This window comes from Otolemur garnettii, unplaced genomic scaffold (assembly GCF_000181295.1).
Source record: "Otolemur garnettii isolate 467f Iridium unplaced genomic scaffold, OtoGar3 scaffold00029, whole genome shotgun sequence".
Taxonomy (NCBI): Eukaryota; Metazoa; Chordata; class Mammalia; order Primates; family Galagidae; genus Otolemur; species Otolemur garnettii.
Genome location: NW_003852424.1, coordinates 17,656,366 through 17,681,302, shown reverse-complemented (window position 1 = coordinate 17,681,302; position 24,937 = coordinate 17,656,366). Strand labels below are relative to the sequence as shown.

Here is a 24,937-nt window from a genome sequence, read left to right as displayed (position 1 = left end):
GAGTGAGACTCCAAAAAAAAAAAAAAAAGTAAACGAGAAAAGAGAGCTGGGTGAGAGGGTGACAATTCCAAACAGAATGAGTAGGGCACTGACCAGACCCCTAGAGTCACGGGGCACGATAATAGAGCTCAGCAGGGCCCAGCACATCTACTCCCTGGGTGGTCACTGCTCCCATCCAATAGCTAAGGAAACTGAGGCATGGAGCAGATCACCAACACAGCCAAGGGCACTCACCGGATTCATGGGCAAGACTGTAGCCCCATGGGCATGTTTAAACAGTACCCAAGTGGCCCCAGGCCAACCCCAGGACACAAAAACACACAGAGAACACAGGCAGGAGGATGATGGGTGCCACCCCCAGATACTAAGCCAATGGATGTGAGGGCCTCACCTTAGCCCATCCAGGAGATATGGGTCCAAAGGCCACCAGGGAAGTACACTCCTTCATACAGGGTCCCAGCTTCTTCACCCACCTGGCTCGCTCTCCTCTAGTTGGGGTGAGCCTCTGGGCAAAGGAGACCAGATCCCACAAGGGTGCTGGGGCCTGCTGGAGCCAGGCCCGCCTCTGTGCAGCCCCTGCCAATAGCTCTGGAGCATCACACTCAGGTCTGAGAGGGTGCCTGCAGGCCCCATGTCTCCTGACTCCTTCCAGGAAGCCTGACCCTTGCCTCCAGGCCAGTGAGAGAGAAACAAGGAGTACCACACACCATGCTGATGTCCAGCCCTGCTGACAGCTTCCAGAACACCTAAAACCCATTCACCATCCCCAAGGATCCCACTATCACATCAATAGAAAATTATGTTTTGCTTGGCAACAAAAACACTTATTCTCCAGTTGCCTGTTACCAACAGAAAGGTGCTGCCTGTACTGTTGGTCAGTGCTGCTGGATTTATTCACCAAAACAATAGCAGGAAGTGGTTCTCAACCGAGGTTGGACCTGTCCCCTGGGGGATACTGGACGATGACTGGGGGACATTTTTGGTTGTCATGACTGGGGAGGCAGCTCCTGGTGTCAAGTGGGTGGAGGAAGGGATGCCGCTCAGCACCTGTGCCACCCAGGATGGCCCCATTCCAGAAGATAAGCCAACCTCAGTGTGTACAATAAGACCTAGGAGAGACCTTGATTTAGAGTTAAATAGGGAAGAGCAACGTCCCAGAGGATGTGATTGTCCGACCAAGAACCCACTCTTTCTGGGACTTCTCTACCTCCAATGTCAATGGTGGTCATAATGCAACAGCATCCAGGACACCTGTCTCTGGTGGAGGCCACACGAAACAGCATGCTAGGGGCAGCTGCTAGTCTACAGTTTTCTGACATTTCAAGAGAGATAGCTAAAGAGTCAGGTGAGACACTAAAAATTTAAGACTGGGAAAGTAAAAACAAAAGGGTCTATTGGACACCAGATGTCCTTACAGAGTAATGAGTTCTGCGATTATAGGTTCCATGAGCCTGGGCGACCTCTCATCATGCAGGTAAAGCCTGACACACCACCCACTCTGAACCCATGACCAGAGGTGTCTACTGAGAGAAGCAATGAACTCACTACCTCAGTTCTACTGGAAAAATATCTGTCCATAATCCCAGTCTGCTAAATGAACAAAAACACTTCATTCCCAATTTTCCTGCTCTAAAAAGAGTGCCTTGGGCTACTTTGTACATTTCTACCTTCCATTACAAGCACTGCTGCAGTAAAGACATCTGGGAATGGAGGCAGGAGGCTTCACACACGCCCACGATGCCTGGTCTGCACACTCGTGAGCCACACTTTACTTGGCACCTGAAGCAGGTGCTGATGGGCTGCATGAATGAGGCCACTTCCAGCTGGTCTAAAACCCAAAGCTTTAGGGGAAATCCCCTGGGATGGGTGGAATGGATTGTGGCTGAACACTCCCCAATTTCTGCCATGATGAGGATCTGGAAGGAGGTCTCCAAGCAAAGAATGTTTAAAGAATGTCACCTGAAGAACCCCAGAGCATCCCAACCACACTCAGGGCCCTGCTAGCCTGGCACGGCCCCTGAGGAGCCTCACATGGGTCCTGAGTAAGCTTCAGCCAAAGCTGGGAGGACAGACAGACAGGCCACATGTCCATTCCAGCATCCCTGCCTCCACCCACCTAACACCAGGAGCTGCCTCCTCAGTCATGACAACCACAAATGTCCCCAGTCATAGTAAAGGAGGTGGACTCCAGGTGAGTAGCAAATCTGGGGGTGGCCAGGACCTCTCCTGCCCACACCTGCCTACAAGCAGCTAAGCCCCTGCCCCTACCCCAGCTCCACTGGGCCATGCAGATTTCAGGGGGCAGGTAGGTACCACCAGATATAGCTTTGACGACAGGAAAGCTGTCATCAGGCTTTCATGTCCTGAGGTTTCATTACAGGAAACCCCTTAACCCACCATAAATATGCATACACATGCGTGCCAGCAGCTCAGAGCCAGGAAGATCCAGGTAAAGGGAACCCCCATGTACCCACTGCTCGCTCAGAGCTAGCAAAGTGCCACATTCTCTACAGTGGCTGGCCTCCCTGAGAGCCAAGAGCCCCCACCTAGAAAGCAGAGGAGTGGGCAGAGCAAGAGCAGATGCTTCCCAGGCCCGTCTGTCATCGCAGAGCCTGTGTGCACCACATGCAATGTCAATGTGACTCCACAGCTGCTGAGTGCTCCTGCTGACACGTGTGTGAGCAATGCCTCCCCCGCCTGCCAGCTCTCCCTTGAGTGCCCACCAGACATCGGCGCACATTCATCCCCATGAGCACACAGGATACCCTCTGCCAGCCCCCTCAATGAGTTTCAGAAAGAATTTTCCACATCAGTTGGAGAGAAAGCAGCATGTACACCACCGAGAAGAGTGAAAAGAGCACACAAAACAAAAGACAGAGGAAAGACATGCTCTGAAAACACTTGCCTCACAAAAACACTCGGGCTATACAGTTTCCCCTCCACTCAACTAAATTAGGGGAAAACTGGTCCCTTGAAATGAATAAGCCTGAAGCAGAACATCAGGGCTCAAGGAAGACAGAGTAGAAAGAGCAAGGTGGAGGTGACAGTGGAGGACAGAGCGATGGGAGCATCCAAGGCTGCAACAGCGGGACAAGAAGTGCTGGACGTACCTGGGGAAGAGGAGTCTGGGTGGAAGTTGGAGGATGCAAACAAAGTGACAGATTGGACACTCAAAGGAGCCTCAAAAGGAGAGAACAGGACAATCTGAGGTATTACTAGCCACAACCCTCCTGACATGACAAATGGCTCGACCCAGACCCAGTGACAGCAAGGGCCTCTGGATCCCTGGAGAAGTAGAGACAGGCCAGAAGTGAGATGATGGCTTGGAGGACTCAAACTGAAGGGACCCCACCTCCACCATGGGCACTCAAGAAAAGGCACCTGAGACAGCAACTGCAGCTAGGCAGGCTCAAGGGAGTGCTTTACATTGAGGTGGTGGCACCAAAGCCATTTCAAGGGAGAACTGAAGCTAGAATGGTGGCAACTGTTTCCACACTGTCCTGGTGTGCCTTGGACAATATCAGGCTTGGGGGGCAGGACCAGTGCTAGAGTCAGCTGCTTCCTGATTTCCTAAGACTGAGAAATACAGAAATAACAGTGTGAACTTGACATTAAAGGCACAAGGGACTACTGAAGGAGAGGGTGAGTGTTAGTGACAAAATCCACCAAGACCAGGCAGTGGAGAGGTGGGGGTGGAGATCCTAGGGGCTGGACAAGACCTCAGAGGTCAGTAGATCACAACTCACTGCCTGCTTCTACACAGCCTTCAAGCTAAGAATACTCTTTTTCATTTTTAAATGGTTGGGGGAAAAAACACGAGACAACTATTTTGGGACAAATGAACAAGATACAAGATTCACTCTCTAGGGTAGTGCCATGTGGCCTGTTGAGCTAAGAGCTCTCACTGCTTGGCTCACTGTACACATTGCCTGCCAACCCTGGTCTAAAGGAAAGAAAACGAGGTCTCTCTGCTGAAGTGAAAATCAGAGAGCAAGTGACTTGACAACCCCAAATACACAGATTTTTCATCTTCCAAATAGTTTGGTGAACACCGCCCAGGCAGGCTCACCCAGCACCAGGAAGCACACAGAACACAGGCCCACCTGCAGTCATTGCCAAATACGCAGAAGAGCTGCATGCTGCCATTGACATTCAGCAGCAACATGGGGCATGTCTGTATGTCTGTGCTCACACATGCACAAACACACACACATTATATTCTTAACAGACAAACGAGCCAGGCATGGTGGCTCGCGCCTGTAATCCTCGCACTCTGGGAGGCCAAGGTAGGTGGATTGCCCTGAGCTCACAGGTTTGAGACCAGCCTAAGAGCAAGACCCCATCCCTAAAAAAATAGCCATGCATTGTGATGGGCACCTGTAGTACCAGCTACTCGGGAGGCTGAGGCAAGAGAATCACTTGTGCCCAAGAGCTGGATCTTGCTGTGAACTATGATGCCACGGCACTCTACTAAGGGTGACAAAGTGAGACTCTGTCTCCAAGAAAAAAAAGGGACAAAAGAAACCAGTAACCATGCTGCCTCCAGGCAGAGGCTCATAAAGGGAGCAGGATGGGGAAAGGATTCCTATATTCTACCTCCCGTTTGACTCTGCCAGACCTATACTTTATCAATTTAAAAAAAAAAAATGTTTGACTAGAAGTATAAAGACCAAAAAAAAGGCTTCCCCAGCACCATCTCCCCCAGGGAAGGCTTCTTGGACCCCTGACATCCCTTGGATGAGATACCCTGGGCAGGACATCACCATGGCATAGTTCTGTGTCCCTGCCCCAGCGTACCACTCCCCTAGGGCTAGGGCCTGTACCTAATAAGGTGGCTGGTGTTCAGAGTGGTCCTACCAACAAATCAACATGTGTGCCGCCTTTTGGGAACGCCAATGCTGCGACCCAGGTGACCCAACAGGTGTGCCATAGGCTACGTGAGAGCTGCATTGGTGCAAGATGTCACCCACCTTGGCCAGGCCTGCCCGATGGGCTCCCTGTGACTCTATGTAGGCCACATATTTGTTGAAGTCCTTAAATTCTTCCATGGTTGGGCGAAATGTCATGATCTTACAACTGGGGTTCTGGGCTCCATGGTCTTCAGACCCCATGGCGGCAGCTGCGTGGGCGCCACACCTGCAGAAGGAAGACAAGAGAAGGTGAGCAACCCACACTGCCACACTGCCCTTGGAGGCCTCCTCCTTGGGAAGGCACTAAAAATACCATGGCCACTGAGGACAAAGGCAGCCGGGCCCTAGAAGCCAAGCTGGAGCAAGAGAAAAATCCGAGAGCAGAAGCCTCATCATTCTGCACAGAATACAAAAGACTGCAATGACTTCAACTAATTAAAAGCAGAGGCGTCCTAGTTTTCAAAGCCAAGGCAATACTGGAAGGTAGTGCACTAATTTTAAACTAGGGGCCCTTGGAAATAAAAGCTCTTATCATCAGGGATTCATCTACAGTCACTGGCATCAGATTCAAACCAATATATCAATATATCTACTTCTGAACTAGACGTGCACCGGAGACAGCAGCGACTGCTGGGTTCTCAGAAGTGAGCAAGGCCATAAAGAGTGTCCCTCATGCCCACTGCTCAGGCAGGGCCACTGTGAGGAGCCTGTGGTCACTTAGGGACAGGCCTGGCCATTGGCAAAGGAATCAGGCCCAGGACAGGAACCTCTCTAACCAGCAAGATGGCCACTGTGGCTCACCATGAGAGATGCTCAGTCACAGCTGGTCACAAACAGACACAGATGGCAACACGCGGAAGGTGGCCATGTGACTCACAGCTGGGACAGTCCATCCTTGCTGGGGAGGCTGCAGGCTGCCGTGGCATCTCACATCCTGGGTTTTGGGGTAGGTGTTGGTAGCCACCCCGACCAGAATGAGGGCTAAGTCATAGACTCTGGAAAAAGCTCCCCCTTGGCATATCAAATTCTCTAAATGCAAGGCAAAATACTACAGAGTCCCTCCAGGTTGGAAAAGATAAGAAAAACCCAAGTACACACAAACACAGAACCTTAGAAAAAAATTAACAAAATCCACCTCCCAACTCTACAATCCCCAAAGTGCTGTGCCACCTGATAGAGCAAGGGAGGATCCGGTCCAGGTAGTGAGCTCTCAGAGCCCCCAGGACACAGCCAGAACCTGACCCTTACTCCCCATAGCACTCTCTGTGGCAGACACTAGGGGGCAGCACACACCCAAAAGTACAATGCAGGGTCAGCTCCAGAAACTCCAGCTAGGCTCACACTTTCCTCCAAGCAACTTTGTCAGGGAAAGGCAAAGCTAGGGGATGCACCACCAGGGCCACAGGGGCAGGAGCATAGAGAGCATCTTGAAAACGTAACACCACGCAAAGGGCTTGTCAGAGACACCTGCCTGGGAAGCCATCTAGCTGGGGGCCACCACACTATCCCAGCACTAACCAGGTCCCTTTGAGTGATGACTTACCAATGAGGACACAGAATCCCCTAGAGGGAAGCCCAGGTCACACAGCGGGCAGTCAGTCCGGGTCAGTTCTCAGCCAGGCTCTGCTGTAACCTCTTTCCCTGTGGCACCTGGGTGATGGACACTAGGCCCACCCACGCCCATCAGCCTCATCCTAGCTGGCTCACACATGGCCTCCTCCTGTCCCCTAGTGTCCTACAGCAAGAGCCACACACATTCCCAGGAACTCTTCATGCCAGGCTCTGACCATTAGACTGTCAAGGCCACCCTCTTCTGTGGTGGACGGTCCTGCATAGTATGTGTATTTCGACATACCAGCTTGTCAGGGGCAGGGCTGGAAGGCCCAGGGATACCTCAGACTCATCATCCATAAACAAAGAGCTCCCTACAACTGGCAGGGTGGCTGGGGGGAGGTCACCCGGAAGATACACAGCTGCCCTGGTGGCTGGCAGCACACGCTACAGTATCAGGGGACCAAGTACCATAGTAGCTCTCCATCATCAAAAACGATTTGGCTGAGACAACTTTCCATCTAGAACAGTGGTTCTCAACCTTCCTAATGCCACGGCCCTTTAATATAGTTCCTGTGGGTCACGACCCACAGGTTGAGAACCACTGATCTAGAAGATGGAGAAGGCCGTGCTGGGACAGCAGGGGCAACTTTCTGCACACAAGTCCTGGAGGAAACCTCTGACACACCAACCACTATCCCTTAACGCAGTTCACTGGCCAAGTGGGCATAATTTTTTTTCTTGCTACCTGATTTATGCCTTCGGAAATAACATTTTTTTTTTTTTAAGAGACAGAGTCTCACTTTGTCACCCTTGGTAGAGCGTGTGGCATCACAGCTCACAGCAACCTCCAGCTCTTGGGCTCAGGTGATTCTCTGGACTCAGTCTCCCAAGAAGCTGGGACCACAGGTGCCCATCACAATGCCCAACTATTTTTTGTTGCAGTTTGGCCGTGGCTGGGTTTGAACCGGCCACACTTGGTACGTGGGGCCGGTGCTGTAGTCACTGAGCCACAGGCGCCACCCAGAAATAACACTTTTTAGTAGGTAAATTATAACAAAGAAAATTAAAATGGTTCATAATTTCCACATTCCACGCCCTTGACATATGCATATACCTAAAAATTTAAGAAGTCATTTTATAGAAACCCAGCCCTGGGATTGAGTTTCCAGATTACCAGGAACCTGAGAAGCAGGACCACATCAGCACCCCCAGAGGGAACTCTAGTCACCCGCCCAGACAGATAGGGTCAAGACAGTGCCAGGCCACAAAAGTGACTCTTCAGCTCACCATAAAAGACAAACAGTCCAGTTAAAACATAGGACATGAGCTTAAGTACACACATAAGTGGCCAATGAGCAGGTGAACAGATGCTCAACGTCACTTGGTATCAGCAAAGGCATATCAGAAACACAATGAGATACCCCTCCCCCCAGCTAGGATGCCAGTGTCAAGACAGACGACAGCAGGCACAGGCAAGGATATGGGGAGATATGTTGGTGGCAGTGTTACATGGAGCAGCTGCTTTGGGATATAGTCTGGCAATTCCTCAAAATGTGAAGATACAAGTTAATTGTGACCCCACAATTCCACTCCTGGTATACGCCCAAGAGAAATGAAAACAGCTGTCCACACAAAAACTTGCACACGCTGACCTTCCAAACACCAAGATATGGGCAGGTGAGAGCACAGGGTTCCAGGAGACATGGAGTATGGGACAAGAGCAGCCTTAGAGGACATCATGGCCCTATGGCAGGAAGTTCCAGGACAGAATGGCCTCACAGAGGTTGTCCGACTTAACCTGGCTGGACTGAGACAGCCACAGGGATGAGAGGCAGGAACACAGGAGGCCAAAGTTGGACAACCAATTTAGAATGCATGTTCAGGCTCAGCACCTATGGCTCAGCAGCTAAGACACCAGCCATATACACCAGAGCTTGCAGGTTTGAATCCAGCCCAGGCCTGCCCAACAATAATGACAACTACAACCTACAACCAAAAAATAGCCAGGCATTGTGGTGGACACCTGTAGTCCCAGCTATTTGGGAGGCTGAGGCAAGAAAATCACTTAAGCCCAAGAGTTGGAGGTTGCTGTGAGCTGTGATGCCACGGCACTCTACCGAGGGTGACATAGTGAGACTCTGTCTCAAAAACAAACAACAACAAAAAAAAGAATGCAATGTTCAAGACTGGGCATGGTGGCTGTATCTATAATCCCAGCACTTTGGGAGGTTAAGGCAGGAGGATCAGCCCAGGAGTTGGAGGCTACAGTGAGTTGTGATGAAGTCACTGCACTCTAGCCTGGGCCACAGAGCAAGACCCTGTCTCTTAAAAAAAAAAAATGCAGGCTCGGCGCCTGTGGCTCAAGTGGCTAAGGCGCCAGCCACATACACCTAAGGTGGTGGGTTCAAATCCAGCCCAGGCCTGCCAAACAACAATGATGGCTGCAACCAAAAAATAGCCAGGCATTGTGGCGGGCACCTGTGGTCCCAGCTACTTGGGGGGGAGAGGCAGGAGACTCGCTTGAGCCCAGGAGTTGGAGGTTGCTGTGAGCTGTGATGCCATGGCAATCTACGCAGGGGGACAGCTTCAGGCTCTGTCTCAAAAAAGAAAAAAAAATGCAAATTCAAGAGGCCAAAAGAAAAGTGAGCTTGGCTAGATGGGGGCTCTCATAGGCACCAAAGAACTGAGGTTGGAAGGGGTAGCTTCAAGTGCCTGGCTGATGACTGACCTAACATCAATTTGAGAGCTGCATAAAGAAGAGCCTCCCAGACATCTGTGTATTCATTTGCTAGGGCTGCTATAACAAATGACCACAAACTTAAGAGGCTGAAAACATCATAAATGTATTATTTTCTTATAGTTCTAGAGACCAGAATCCAACACAGATCTCACTGGAGCTGGGTTCCTTCTAGACATTCCCCTTGTCCAGAGGCTGCCTGAACCCCTCAGCTCAGGAGCCCTTCCTCCCCCACTTCAGAACCAGCAGCACAGCATCTTCCACTCTCTATCTTTGACCCTCCTGCCTCCTTTGTGTGAAGATCCTGTGCTGACACTGGCCCTCCAGGTAATCCAGAATGACCTCCCATCCCAAGGTCCTAAACTCAGTGGGGAAAGGGTTTCCCATCTGCAGTAACACATCTGCCAGTTGCAGGGACCAAGATCCAGACATCTTTGGCACCATTATTCAGTCCAGTACAACTTGGCATGTAAAAAAAGGTAATATGGGGCGGTGCCTGTGGCTCAAGGAGTAGGGCACTGGCCCCATATACCGGGGGTGGCAGGTTCAAGCCTGGCCCTGGCCAAAAAAATGCAAAAAAAAAAAAAAAATAGCTGGGCATTGTAGCAGGCACCTGTAGTCTCAGCTACTCAGGAAGCTAAGGCAAGAGAATCTCCTAAGCCCAAGAGCTGGAGGTTGCTGTGAGCTGTGATGCGACAGCACTCTACCAAGGGTGATATAGTGAGACTCTGTCTCAAAAAAAAAAAAGGTATTATGCAAAGAAATATGCAACAATCACCACATCCTTCCAACCTCTCTCAAACTGGAGGCTGCTGCTGGCTGCTGCATCTCAGGTACAAAGAGTGATCTTCCCATGCTGATTCAAAAGCAGTTTCCAGAAAAATCACAAACAAGAGTGAACTTCTTCTGACATAAACAGATGAGGATGGCGCTCTAGGTCATGAAGCACCAAGAGCTGCTCATTCCTGGACATAGCTCACTCTTGAGAGAGTCTGCAGGAACAGCCTGCAGCCTGAGAGAGAGAGACAGAAGCAAGCTCCAGGTGCTGGCTCTCCCACATGTCTGCAGCCTGCCTCTTGATGTTGGTGCCAGTGTTCCTTCAGGCTGGACTCCAACCAGTGGGATTTGCAGATTGTGAGGTTTACATCTTGTTATTACCCCAGACACTCAGGCTGAGGCACTGGCACAAGCCAGTCCAAAGGCCTCAGATGGAGCCACAACGTGGGAAACACAAGCTTGGGGCATGATGGTCCCCAGGTAGAGCACCTGCCGCTCCTGCCTCCGTCCACACAAGAGGTAGTCAGAGGAAGGGTAGGGTTAAGAAGGGGTCAGGCCCAGACCAGTCACTAACCCAGTCAGCAAGTACCTGACACCCTAGGAGACTGTGACCAGGGCCATCCCCTCAGAAGATAACACCTAACACTGCCTAGCCCCAGGAGCCTCTCCTATGCTGAGTGAATACACTGCCCAGAACAAAATCCACCATGGTCTAAGTTGTGCCTCCAAGTCTCTCCACTCCATCCACATATCAGGGTTGCCCAGGCTCAACCTGTCCTTCCACCCAAGTACCCCCAAATTGCTGCAGAGAAATGTGTGAAAAATCACATGTGCCTATGCCTATGTGGGGGCTGTGTAAAAAGCAGATGGAGTTAAATGAAGAATGTTCATCAAGTTCTTATCTTAAGCAAGGCTGGGTGTGATGGCTCACTTTGGGAGACTGAGGCAGGAGGCTCACTTGAGGCCAGGAGTTCAAGACCAGCCTGGGCAACATAGCGAGATCCCATATCTATAAAAAAAAAAAAATTAGCCTGGTATGGTAGCACATGCCTATAGTCCTAGCTACTCGGGACCTGAGGCAGGACCCAGGAGCTCAAGACTGCAGTGAGCTATGATCACATCACTGCACTCCAGCCTAGGTGACAGAACAAGACCCTGTCTCAAGAAATTAATTAAATCAAACAAAATAAAATAAAACAAAACAAAACAGGTTGATCAAGGGAGATAACTAACGACAACCTTGGCATACCCACAAGGGATTATTCCAAAGCCTCTGCACAGAGCAAGCTACTTGCTCAGTGTATGCTACATAGACTGTGGCACCAAGAGAACAGCCAAGTTGAAAGTGCCTGTCTCAGGTGGCACCTGTGGCTCAAAAGAGTAAGGTGCCAGTCCCATATGCCAGAGGTGGCAGGTTCAAACCCAGCCCTGGCAAAAAAAAAGAAAGTGCCTATCTCGTAATGAAGCACAGAATGTAAGGGCATGAGCAGGGATGGTGGAGGCACAGGCAGAACTGCTGGTTTCCAAACCAAGTTGTGGAGGGCCTGGTCCACCCAGCCCCATCTGTAACAAGTTCCTTAACAAAAAGAATAGATGCACTTCCATCTGCATGGAATGAAGAGGAAGCGATCAGATTTTCAGGTCATACACTGTCACAGCTACTCAGTCCCACCACTGTGAGGAGAAAGCAGGCACAGACAATACACAAATGCACAAGACTATGTGCCAATAAAATGTCATTTATAAAAACAGCCAGTAGCAAGGTCTAGTCAATGGGCCTTCTGACCCCTGCCCCAGATGCCTGAAGCCTACTTATTCCCTGCACCCCTCCCAGAAGGGACACTGGACTCCACTACCCTCGCCACTGCCCAAGCCAGGGCAGATCAGGATAAGGAGTGCCAAGGCACTGCATTTGGCACATGGGCCCCAGTTCTAGCCCAGGCTTAGTTAGCTACAGGGCCTTGGATAGGCACCTTCATCCCTCCGCAGGAAGAGAGCACCAGCATGACACAGATGTAGGCAGCACTTCCTTGGTGGCACACGGCCACCTGGGATAGCCACTGAGGAGTCACCACAAGGAGGTCCAGGGGCACTTGTGCCACACTCAATACCCTCCCACCTTGTCACAGCTGGGCCCTGCAGGCATGAGCCAAAGTGATGGCACTGTTCCCTCTCTGTTCATGAGTAGGCCCCTTAGGCTACCACCTTTTTACCATCTGCTATCCAAGGTTTATCAGAAAAGCACAGCAGGAGGAACTGAAACCCAGAACAGCTGGGCAAGGGAATTCTTCCAAAAGCATTTAAAAAGAACCTCACATTTCTAGAGAAACACCACCCCCCATCATAACTTATCCCCATTTCCTACAGTGGGGGAAATAAGCCCCACAAGCCCAGAATAGGTGTGCCCTGGGCCAATGCCCACAGCATAAATAGGGCAGCACTTCCTAGGATGAGCCCAATGTCACCCAAAATGCACAAGGAGCAGAGAGGTTCTTGAGGTTTCTAGAGTGAAGGACAGCCATTTAGATGCCAAAGGCCAAGATGCCAGCATGAGGACCTAGTAAAGAAACATCCCTCCCCCAAGGAGGGTAGTCTACAGAACCCTGACATCCCAGGAATTCAGACCAGGCAAATCAGCCTTCTCCAAGCATACAGGTCTGACAGGCCACCTACAAGGAGCCTGCAAACTTTAGTGCCCAGTCCTTGTGCAGTCACACCCACTGGGGGCCGAGGCATCTTACTTACTTTTAAGTTCCTGGCTATGTCTTAATAGCTGAGGTTGCTCCGATAACTGGTTGGGATTTCTGTCACTATCTCCAGCAGTGGTGATGGTTCCTAAAATGTGCAAATAAAAGCACGATTAACTAAATTGATTGCATGCTTAAGTTTTAATTCTTTTTTTTTTTTTTTTTTTGAGATAGAGCCTCAAGCTGTCCCCCTGGGCAGAGTGCCGTGGCATTACAGCTCACAGCAACCTCCAGCTCCTGGGCTCAAGCGAGTCTCCTGCCTCCGCCTCCCAAGTAGCTGGGACCACAGGCGCCCGCCACAACGCCCGGCCATTTTTTGGTTGCAGCCGTCATTGTTGTTTGGCGGGTCCGGGCTGGGGATTCGAACCCGCCACCTTAGGTGTACGTGGCTGGCGCCTTAGCTGGTTGAGCTATAGGCGCCGAGCCTTAAGTTTTAATTCTTAATTAGACTCCTAACAACTGTGTAGCCCATAGGCACTTGCCCTTACTCAGATTTTTCCAACTCCTTATCAATTTTCAAGAACATGAAAACCCATCACTATAAGCATTTTACCCATTAAAGTCTTGCAACGTTAGCCCATTATTAAGCTCAGCTCCTAAAAGCCAGTAGCTGAGGCAGAACAATCAAAGAACAAGATCAAATTAAACCAAACAAGTTTCTGAAACCATAAGACACAGACAATTGACTCAGCGCCCATAGCACAGTAGTTACGGTGCCAGCCACATACACCAAAGGTGGCGGGTTTGAACCCAGCCAGGGCCAGCTAACCAACAATGACAACTGCAACAAAAAATGGCAGGGTGTTGTGGTGAGCACCTGTAGTCCCAACTACTCAGGAGGCTGAGGCAAAAGAATCGCTTGAGCCCAAGAGTTTGAGGTTGCTGTGAGCTGTGAGGCCACGGCATTCTACTGAGGGCAACATAGTGAGACTCTATCTCTTAAAAAAAAAAAAAAAAAGACACAGACAGCTACTGAGAGATTTTCAAGTTTTGTCTCTACTCACAGCCCCTTCAAGGAGAAAAGCACATGTGGAAGGTGTGGTCTTGTTCCTTCTCTGCCCTGGTACAGGCAGCACAAGAAGAGTGAGGCAGAGGCCATGACCCATGGGACCAGGAACATCCTAGCCAGTGAATTCACAGGCCCAGGCACTGAACAGGTGCAGGACCAAACAGCAAGTTTGGGGTGTGGCACCAACACCGTTCACAAGCTGACACCTGAGACTCACGGATAACCAGGTGCAGTCGGGCCTGCGGTCTCTGAGCCGACACTTGAGCTGCCCCCCGCTGGCTCAGGTTGCCTCACACTTTAGAAGTGAATCTGGGGCAGCACCTGTGGCTCAGTGAGTAGGGCAATGGCCCCATATACCAAGGGTGGTGGGTTCAAACCCAGCCCTGACCAAATTGCAACAAAACATAGCCAGGTGTTGTGGCGGGCACCTGTAGTCCCAGCTACTCAGGAGTAAGTGGTTCTTACTAAGTAAGAGTAACTGAGTAACTAAGCCAGTGGTTCTCAACCTTCCTAATGCAGCAACCCTTTAATGCAGTTCAGTTGAGAACCACTGGCCTAAGCCCAAGAGCTGGAGGTTGCTATGAGCTGTGATGCCACGGCACTCTATCGAGGGCAACAGAGTGAGACTGTCTCTAAAAAAAAATCAAAAAAAATAAGTGAATCTGGTATCCCCTCAGTGGGCCTGACCTCCTGGGCAAGGATGCTCACCATTCAGTTACACCCCCACCCCCAGCCCTGGCTTCGCTGCACACTTTCTACAGTTCGGCAGGAGTTTTAAATAATACAAGTTTCACAAATATCCTCACAACATGCAATGTACTCTGACATTTTCTTAGTTTAATTTGTTTTTTAAAATTACTGGGCACAACACATTCAACCAAGAGTGCTAGGATTGCAGGCATGAGTCACTGCACCCAGCCTCCCTTGTTGTTTTTATCTATCTTTCTATGCAACTGTCTCCCCCACTGCATGGTGGGTCACCCTAGCTGCATGTGACCTAAAAAGCAAAGAAGCCACCAGACCCCTGAGGTTCTGAGCTAAATAGATCACTGATCTGTTGCTACCCAGAGGCTGCTAGGCTGTCAAGACCAAGGATCCCTCTGCCTTCACTCTCTCAGGCCTGAAAGTGCCAAGTCCAAGTTGGTAGGCTAGAGGCTATGGGGCTGAGGTCACATCCCGGTTCTCAGGGGACAGCCCAAGCCTGGACCGTAGTCCACCCCCCCCCATACATGGCAGATGAGAGGTCAGGCTGGCCCTCTTTCACTGCTTCTTCATGGGCGGAGGGCCTCCCCAAGGCCAGACCCACCCACAGGCTCTGCCAGGCACCAGGCCACATAGCAGGAGGTGAGGGGTCAGGGGGCATAGGCAGCTCCCCACACCATAAAGCGCACAGTGGACAGCCAGGAAAGAATGACTTTACAGTGGGAAACCTGACCAACCCTCATGCAGCCAGCAGGCCAAAGTCAACCACAGCAGCCATGCTGGCCAACCTACATCAGGAGGTGGTGTGCATCCCAACCCCTGCAGGATTTGACCAGGACAGATTCACCTCCATTGCCTCCTCCCTGGCACCAGGGCCCATTCTCACTGCAAAAAAACACCAGACAAATCCCAGTGAGGGGTACCTACAGCCTGCTGACCTACCCTCTCCAGGCCTGGCCAGGGCAGCAGAAACAAGGAACATGTGAGGACCTGTCAGCGCCAGGGGAGCCTGGGGAGACCAGCCTGACTGCTGAGTGCCACGTGGGCCATGGGCAGGGGCATGGGGCAGAAAGAGGCCACTAGGGACAAACAGAGGACACCTGAATAAAGTGTGGACTTTGATTATTAACAATGTGTCAATACTGATTCATTAATTGTGACAAATGTATGCCAGTAAGGTAAGATGTTAATAATAAAGAAACCCCGGGAGTGGGGCAGCAGATATGGGAACTCTTTGTACTGTCTAATTTCTCTGTAAATCTAAAATTGTTCCAAACAACAAAGTCTATTATAATATACATAAATATATATATGTATTTTTAAAAGGGCCCAAGTAGGCCAGATATGACTGTGTCCTGCCATGGGCCCAGCCTGCTGACCTCACTGTGAATTTTGGGGAACTCTGGGGCAGTAGGAATAGATCTGGCAAGGGGAGGCCAATTGTGGTATGATCAGAGGCTGTGGTGACAGCCCAGGGTACAGACACCATCACCCCAAGAGGGAACAGCCTGCTGACTACACAATAGCTGCCACACAGCCCATGCAGACCCCAAGTGCACAGACGCTGGTGGGAGCAATCGGTGCCATGGCTGACTCTACTGGGCCCTCGGCCAGGGACCAGGGAAGAGACAAATAGCAGCAATTTGGGAAGAGTAACTACACCCCAACACAGAGACACCAGGAACCCTGCGAACTTGGCCCTCACCCCAGACAGAGATGCTCCTGGCCACTGCACCACCTTCACAAGGCTAGGCCCACACGCTGCCTACCTCCTAACTGGAAATTCTCTAGGCAAGAAAGGGAGAAGAGCCCTCACCCATATGCACTTAGTGGCCTAATCCAGGATAGTTTAGTGCCCAGCCCTACCTACTCTTCCCAAGGCCACAAGCCTAAAGTGGCCCTGAAAAGGGACATGTCATTTCCTGCCTCCCACCCAAGCCTCAGTCTACCAGGAAGGTCCTCCCTTCTGCAGGGAACTCTGTATACCCCTCACAGATTGGAGGAGGCCACTTAGACCTTGGACAGGTCTACAATTTGAACACTCTGTCATTGGATCAGAATGAACTCAGGAGCTTTTGAAAACTGAAAGAGAAATAAATAAAGACACCCATGTACAGGGAAGGAAATGCTTGATAGAAGATGGGAACATGCAAAAGGGGCACAAGAAGAAGGGCTCAATGGCCAAAGCAAGGACAATATGAGAAACAAAGTAAATGATGACAGTACTGGATCATAACCCACAGAACAAAAAATATACAGAAGTCTTTACTGATATAAAAATAAGTTTTTCTTTTGAGACAGAGTCTCACTCTGTCACATGGGGTAGAGTGCTGTAGTATCAGCCTAGTTCATAGCAACCTCAAACTCCTGGGTTCAAGCAATCCTCCTGCCTCAGACTCCTCAGTAGCTGGGACTATAAGAACCATGACACCTGGCTAGTTTGGCTAGTTTTTCTATTTTTAGTAGAGACAGGGTCTCATTCTCACACAGCTTCTTCTCAAACTCTTGAGCTCAAACAATCCTCTTGCCTTGGCCTCCGAGAGTGATGGGATTACCGCATGAGCCACTGCACTCAGCCTAAGGATTGTTTTAAATCCTTTACTTCCGGGGAAATACAGAGACTCACTGGAACTCCTCTGGAGCAAGAGACTTGCCAAGGACAAGCCAATTCCTAATCCTCCTGCCGCCCAAAGCAGCCCTGTTGTTTCGGCAGCCTCAGACCCCTATGCCTTGCCACTGGCCCTCATCCCCTCCTCACCAGCCTAAAGCACAGGGTCCACAGTGGGTCTGTCCTCACTGCCTGCACCACTGGCTCCCCAGCCCCTTCCCACTCCTCACTGCATCTTGGCATGCCTGTCTCTGCCTGCGCTCCCAGAGTGAGCAGGGTGGTTCAGGTGTGGTCACAGGCCTGGCGGCTTCCTGGAGCAGGGCTTGCAGCGGGTGGTGCTATCCCTGGGGGATGCTTGGCTAAAATGTCTAAAGCAGTGATTTTCAGTGTGCTGTGAGAGGATCTTAGGTGTGCTGCACACAAATTTTAAAGATCATTAATTAAACTATTTTCAGAAAAAGTAAATTATTCTTTGACTTTTCTTTTGATCAACATAAGTGTGCTGCACAAGTTTAACTACAGGTTCTAGTGTGGTATGAGATAAAAATGGTTGAAAAACACTGGTGTAGGGACTGTTCTGTTTGTCATAACCAGGGTATAATTTGTAAAGGAAGTAAAAGTTCTACATCCTGTATTTCATCCACTCGAAGGCACCCTGGGCTGTAAGACACACCCCCTACTCCATGCCCACAGGGAGTCCAAGAGGAGACAGTCCTACTTCTAGTTGGGACAACAGATCTCTTCATACACATGGGGTGAGCATGTTACTCTCATTCCTTCCATGTTATTATTGTAAATCCTTTGTAGAGAATTGTCCCCTCTCCCTGTTTATGGATTACATTTAAAATTTCAAATCAGCAGGCAAGGTGTGATAGCTCATACTTATAACCCCAGCACGTGGGAAGCTGAGGCAGGAGGATCACTTGAGCTCAGGAAGTGAGATCAGTCCGAGCAAGAGCGAGATACCATCTCTCCTAAAATTAATTAGCCAAGCTTTGTGTAGGCGGCCTATAGTCCCAGCTACTTGGGAGGCTGAGTCAAGAGGATCCCTTGAGCTCAGAAGTGAGGCTGTTGTGAGCTGTGATGACCCCACTGTACTCTAGTCTGGGTAACAGAGTAAGATCCTGCCCCTCCTCCCGAAAAGGAATTCTTAAACAAGTCCCTCCATCCCTGCCTCCCATCATGGCTGCCCTCCAGGACACAGGTTGTTACTGTAGTGTATTAATGTCTAATAAGCACTGTGCACCAAAGAACACAGAGAAACCCACAGACCATAAATAAATAACAGTCCATGGAGAGAAGCCAAATGGACCCAGGCAGAAAAGGACAGAGCATCCTCATCCAGCAGAGCACCTGACCTCAGGGAACACAGGTGGGAACAGTCTGGAGTGAGGAGGACCTTTCCTATCAATGGTGCTGGGACAACTGGGTAGCCTTTTGGGGAAAAAATTCTAAGTTAGGTGGTTCCAACCTTATACCATTTGCAAGAATGAACTACAAATGGACTAGAGCTCTAAAAGTGAAAAACAAAACCACATAAGCACCAGCAGAAAGCACAGTTGAACTCCTCTTCAGACTCAATGGAGGAAAAGTCTAACTAGGACGCAAATCCAGAGACAAAAAAGATTAATAAATGCAATTTTTTTTAAAAAAACACAAAAAAACAAAAAGAAGGGCAAGAACAGTAGTTCACACCTGTAATCCTAACTAGCACTGTGGGAGGCAGAGGTCGATGGATTCCTTGAGCTCAGGAGTTCGAGACCAGTCTGAGCAAGAGCAAGATCCCATCTCTGCTGAAAATAGAAAAATTAGCAGGGCGTTGTGGCAGGCACCTGTAGTCCCAGCTACTTGGGAGGCTGAGGCAAGTGGATCACTTGAGCCCAGGAGTTTGCGGTTGCTGTGAGCTATGATGACACCACAGCACTCTACCCAAAGAAAGAGTGACGCTCCATCAAAAAAATAAGAAAAAGAAAAAAAGGCCAGCAAGGTGGCTCATGCCTGTAATCCTAGCACTCTGGGAGGCCGAGGCCAGTGGATTGCTTGAGCTCAGGAGTTCGAGACCAGCCTAAGCAAGAGCGAGATCTGTCTCTAAAAACAGCTGGGCATTATGGCAGGCACCTGTAGTCCCAGGTACTCTGGAGGCTGAGGCAAGAGAATCGCTTGAGCCCAAGAGTCTGAGGTTGCTGTGAACTATCATGGCATGGCACTGTACCAAGGGTGACAAAGTGAGAGAAAGAAAGAAAATAAAGAAAAGAAAAGAAAAGGGCTCGGCGCCTGTGGCTCCAGTGGCTAAGGCGCCAGCCACATAACCTAAGCTGGCGGGTTCGAATCCAGCCCTGGCCCGCCAAACAACAATGACGGCTGCAACCAAAAATATAGCCGGGTGTTGTGGTAGGTGCCTGTGGTCCCAGTTACTTGGGAAGTGGAGTCAGGAGACTCGCTTCAGCCCAGGAGTTGGAGGTTGCTGTGAGCTGTGAAGCCACAGCACTCTACCCAGGGGGATAGCTTGAGGCTGTGTCTCAAAAAAAAAAAAAAAAACCCACCAAAAACAAAAAACACCATAACAAAGTCAAAAAGTAGGGCAGCACCTATGACTCAAAGGAGTAGGGCGCTGGCCCCATATGCCAGAGGTGGCGGGTTCAAACCCAGCCCTGGCCAAAAAAAGCTGCAAAAAAACCCAAAAACAAACAAAGAAAAAAAAAAGGCAAAAAGCAACTAAGAGACTGAGAAAAAATATTATCTGCAGTACATACCACAAAGGGCTCGGCTTCCTAATAGATACACTGGTGTTTTAAGTTAAGCAGAAAAGGTCAAAAATCCAAGAGAAAAAAAAAATGGGTGAGAAGCATGAAGAAAAATTTTACAGAAAAGATTTTTAAAATGGCCTTTATCACATGTCCAGACACCCTTCCCCTCTTGTAATCAAAAACATACTCCACTAAGACCTATTTTCCAGTATAGACTGGTGGGTGCCTCAGACTTGGAGCAGCCACCCTAAAGATGTGGCTAGGGAACCAGCCCTTCCAAGACTGTGCTGCTGGAATGGATGGAGGAACAGTGCAGGGTCAGGAGCAAAACACATCTGCAGTTCTCTCTTGACCCAGCAATCCCACTGTAGATCCTGAAGATCCTTTTCCAGAATCTTCCATGAAAATCTTTATGTATCAAGTTATTCACTGTAAGAGACTGGAAACAACCTAATACCCACACAAAAGAGGGTGAGTGGACTGCAGTGTACCTGCAGGAAATGCAATGCATCTGTGCAAAGGAACCAGGATGGTCTCTAAGGCCTGATGAAATGGTTTCTAGGACATGCTGTTAAGTGAAAAGACCATGGTACAAAGGAGATCTTACTACATTACCTTCATGTGAGAAAGAAAGGAAAGGAAAAAAAATACATGTATATTTGCTCCTTTGAGATGCACTGAAAGGCTGAACCGGACATTAAGGAGATTTCTCACCTGCAAGCAGTGAAGATGTCTTGTTTTCTACAGTCCTGACTTTGGAACCATGCTAACATTTTACATACCAAATGAACTTATTTACCAGTGAGTATATAAATAAATAAAATCAGTAAGAGTTGGGATGGGGCTAAAAATCCTAATACAAAATACAAAAACAAATAAACCCAGCCTGATTTCAAGAGAACAATAAAACTACAGTAATGAAGGGAGGAAAAAAAAGAAAGAACTAACCCATGCAATCTTTAAATACGGCTTTAGAACTGTAGGCCCTCAAGATGAAGATAAAAGAAATGTTAGTTCCTACTCTGCAGGCTGTTTATATAGTAGGTGATGGTTAGGCTCTTGCTTTCAGTGTAATGATAAGGACCCTGGGTACAAACTGAACTGGTGGTATCACTGTGAACTACTCATGGGTATGAGGGCGGATGGATGCAGAAATGGATAAGGATGTCTGTGTGTCTATACAAGTGTACATATACACACACACTAATGTATGCATGTAGGTGTATATGATGTGTACATGTCTATTTTCCAGCTCTGTCCAATTATAGCCTGGAGACAAGGACATCCTGGAAGCCATGAGCACATAGTGTCCAACCCTTGGTGTCTAAACGGCATTCTCCAAGACAGAACTAGGGCTTCTTGGAGACCAGTCGATTCCTGAGATTGACTGCAGGGAGGGAGACTACAGGATAAGCAAGGAGCATCTCAATGCCAAAAAGGTAGGATGTGCTCAGAGAAAGATGGGAATGTGACAGCTGGCAAAGGACTCAGGCTGACTAGGAACTCCCTGCAGACAAGCTTGAGGCCATCTGAGCACCCAAATTAATCGTAACAGCATTGGAGAATAACCTACCCAAAAAGGAAGAATCCTTAAGTCCACACTGATAGACATAAACAAAAAAGGGGAGAAGAGCTTTTCTCTAGAATAGATGTCAACTAACAGGTGTAGAAGGAATGATGGGATTGGACAAATGATGAGATGGGACCATTTGGTAAGAATCAGTGACAGCTACTAAAATGAGGAGGGTTTGAGGAGTAACAGTGTGTTTACATGGGCTCAAAAAACCTCCCTACAAGATACTTCATAAATACAAATGGCAAAATACTAACCTGATGATGGTGGACAAAGCTGGCCAATACTATTTTAACCAACAGTCAAGAGTCACCAGAAATGGGACAAGAGCCCAAGAGTCACCAGAAATGAGACAGACTAACATGCTGGGTCTTCGGATAGGATGCACCAAGAAGGACCCAACATTGGCCCCGTGATATTCCTCCCAAAAGTGTATAACCTGAATATGGTCCCAAGAAACCATCAGACAATCGATGGGGATGGGAGAGTACATTCAACAGATTAATATCAGACCTCTCAAAACATCAAAGTCATAAAACACAGACTCAGGAACTGTCACAGAGTAAAAGAAATGACAGATAATAAGACAATGGATACAATACGTGATCCTGGATTCTCTTTTGACACTCAAGGACACTACTGCAAAATCAGAACAGGACCTGAACATTAGTCATTGTATCAGTGTTAAGTCCTTGACTTTGGTAACTGGATAAGAGAATTCTAGTGTGGGCAAATACACACTGAAATATTTAGAGCTAAAGGAGTGCCATGTCTGCAACAAACTAAAACAGTTTAGGAAAAAGTATAGAAAAAGAATAACAAAAAAGGAATAAAGACAAATGCGACAGAATGTTGCCACTTAGGGGAGTCTGAGTGAAAGGTAGCTGGGAATTCTTTGTACTATCCTTGAAACTTTTTTAGTCAAAGTGATGTCCAAAAAAATTGTATTTAAAAAAAAAAAAAAGGCCAGGTGGTGCCTGTGGCTCAAAGGAGTAGGGTGCTCACCCCATATACTAGAGGTGGCAAGTTCAAACTCAGCCCTGGCCAAAAACTGCAAATAAATAAAAAGGGCTTGGCACCCATAGCTCAGTGGTTAAGGCACCAGCCACATACATGGGGGCTGGCGGGTTAAAAACCAGCCCAGGCCTGCTAAACAATGACAACTACAACAAAAAAAATAGCTGGGCATTGTGGCAGGTACCTATAGTCCCAGCTACTCGGGAGGCTGAGACAAGAGAATCGCTTAAGCCTAGGAATTTGAGGTTGCTGTGAGCTATGACGGATAGGCACTCTACCAAGGACGGCAAATGAAACTGTCTCAAAGAAAAAAAAAAAAAAGAAAAGAAGTACTTGGACAAAGAACCAGAAAACCCAGGAGGGTCACAGATGCCTGAACCTCAGGTACAAGAAGAGAAAATGGGGCACAGAATACCCTGGGCCAAGGCCACCTGTCCTAGAGCCACAGACAGAAGGGGATGCCAGCAGCCTCAGAGTCTCCAAGTTAGCTCCCACTCAGCCAGAAGGCAACCCCTGGCAGATAAGCAAAAAAATTAGTCCACACTTTACACATTTTTATGGGTCTTCGACATGTAAAAACCATAGTCATTAACAAAATAATCTATTTATCTGCAAATCTTCCTTGCAATTTTGCTGTTGTCTTTGAAGTTTAAAGACCTGGGTGGGGCTGCAGACAGAGTTGAGGCCTTGAGTTCATGGACCTTCCAGAACAGTTCCCTCTACACAATGCTCTAGGGCTTCCCTCAGAGCTACCTAAGATTAGAGACAACAATACTACAGATAATGAGGGCCCTAAGTGCCCAGCATACCTGACTAGCCCTTAGCAACCCTATGAAGTAGGTACTTTCATTACAGACCATTGCCCAGTGAGGAAACCAAGGCACAGGTGAAACCAACCTGCAGCTAGTAAGCCAGGAGATGAGAGCAGATTTGGGCACTACCCATGGGGCACCACAGACCAAAGAGGGTGTGGGGGAGATACAAAGCCCCAGCTCAACCTTGCTACATCTAGATTATAGGTCTTCATAAAACCCACAAAAGTACAAGGAAAAAGAAATGGGCCAATGTTTACAATCTTAGAAAGGGGACACCTCTCTAAGCAGTTCACAAAATCAGAAGCCCTAAAGGACAAATCTGGCAACAAACTTTAAAACATTCTATGTAATAATACATTAAAAATAAAACTGAAGATGAAGGAGGAACTGAGAAAAAAATGTGTAACACAAAAGGCTGCTAACAGCCCTAATATGAGAGGATTATTATAAAACAGAAGTTCTCAACCCAGGGTGATCCTGTCCCCCAGGGGACACTCAGTGTCATCTGGGGATATGCTCCTGGCGTGGAGTGGGTAGAGGCCCAGAACACTGTTCAGCATCCTACAGTGCCCAGGATGCCACACTCAGACTGATGTGATACCAACGTCCACTGTGCTCAAGATATCTAGTGTTGAGTCTGAGAACTCTACTGTAAGTCAAAAAACAAATGAATAGGCCAACTCAACAAGCCAGCAAAGGCTGTGAATTGGCAATTCAAAAAAGCAGCAACCATGAGGAGACAGAGCAAAAGAAGGGACAGAAGCCAGGACTGTCCCAAGCACAATGGCTGCCCTACACTGCTATAGGAATATCATTTCAGACCACCATCCTGGGGTCAACTTAGCAACATGCTTCAAGATGTAACAGATGTATGTGCTCTAAACAGCCCCACTCACAGACATTTACCTTGAGGAGGGGCCCGTAAGGATGCTCGCTACAACATTATTGAAAGTAGAAAAAATACAAATAAGCTAAGTGTTCATTCATAGGAGAGTAAGTAAGTAAATTATACACCTGTGAACCAAAGTAAAGGAGTATGCAGGCCAAGCGTGGTGGCTCATGCCTGTAATTCTAGCACTTGGTGAGGCTGAGGCAAGTGGATTGCGTGAGCTCACAAGTTTAAGATCAGCCTAAGCAAAAAGCCAGACCCCATCTCTCCTACAAATAAAAAAACTAGGCAGTGCCTGCGGTTCAGTGGGTAGGGCGCCGGCCCTATATACTGAGAGTGGTGGTTTTGAACCCAGCCCTGGCCAAACTGCAACAAAAAAATAGCCAGGAGTTCTGGTAGATGCCTGTAGTCCCAGCTACTTGAGAGGCTGAGGCAAAAGAATCGCCTGAGCCCAGGAGTTGGAGGTTTCTGTGAGCTGTGACACCACAGCACTCTACGGAGGGCGATAAAGTGAGACTGTCCCTAAAAAGAAAAAAAAAAACTGAGGTAAGAAGACTGCTGGAGCCCAAGTTGGAGGTTGCCATGACGCCACAGTACTTTAGCCAAGGGGACAGCTTGAGTCTCTGTCTCAAAATAAATAAATAAATAAAACAAATAAAGGAGTATGCAGCCATTGAATTACAAAGATCTAAGTCTGACACACAGCAATGTCCAAGAAAGCCTTCATCAAGATGCAGGGAAACCTGTAATTGATAGGCTGACAATAAATACTATGTATCTTTTTTATATTGAGAAGTATTTTTTTTTTTTTTTTTTTGAGACAGAGCCTCAAGCTGTCCCCCTGGGTAGAGT

The 24,937-nt window shown here is 48.6% G+C and overlaps 1 protein-coding gene across 2 annotated transcripts in view; it reads right to left on the bottom strand.

Annotated features, from left to right (window-relative positions):
• KDM4B (lysine demethylase 4B) overlaps window positions 1-24,937 on the bottom strand; it is a 155,763-nt gene that overhangs the window by 107,318 nt on the left and 23,508 nt on the right. For both annotated transcript variants that reach the window (XM_003788769.3, XM_012804561.1), the window contains exons 2-3: window positions 12,724-12,813; window positions 4,971-5,136 (exon numbers count right to left, since the gene is read on the bottom strand). In XM_003788769.3, the coding sequence (XP_003788817.1) occupies window positions 4,971-5,111 (141 nt within the window). In that variant the 5' untranslated portion in view covers window positions 5,112-5,136; window positions 12,724-12,813. The remainder of the gene's footprint in view (window positions 1-4,970; window positions 5,137-12,723; window positions 12,814-24,937) is intronic.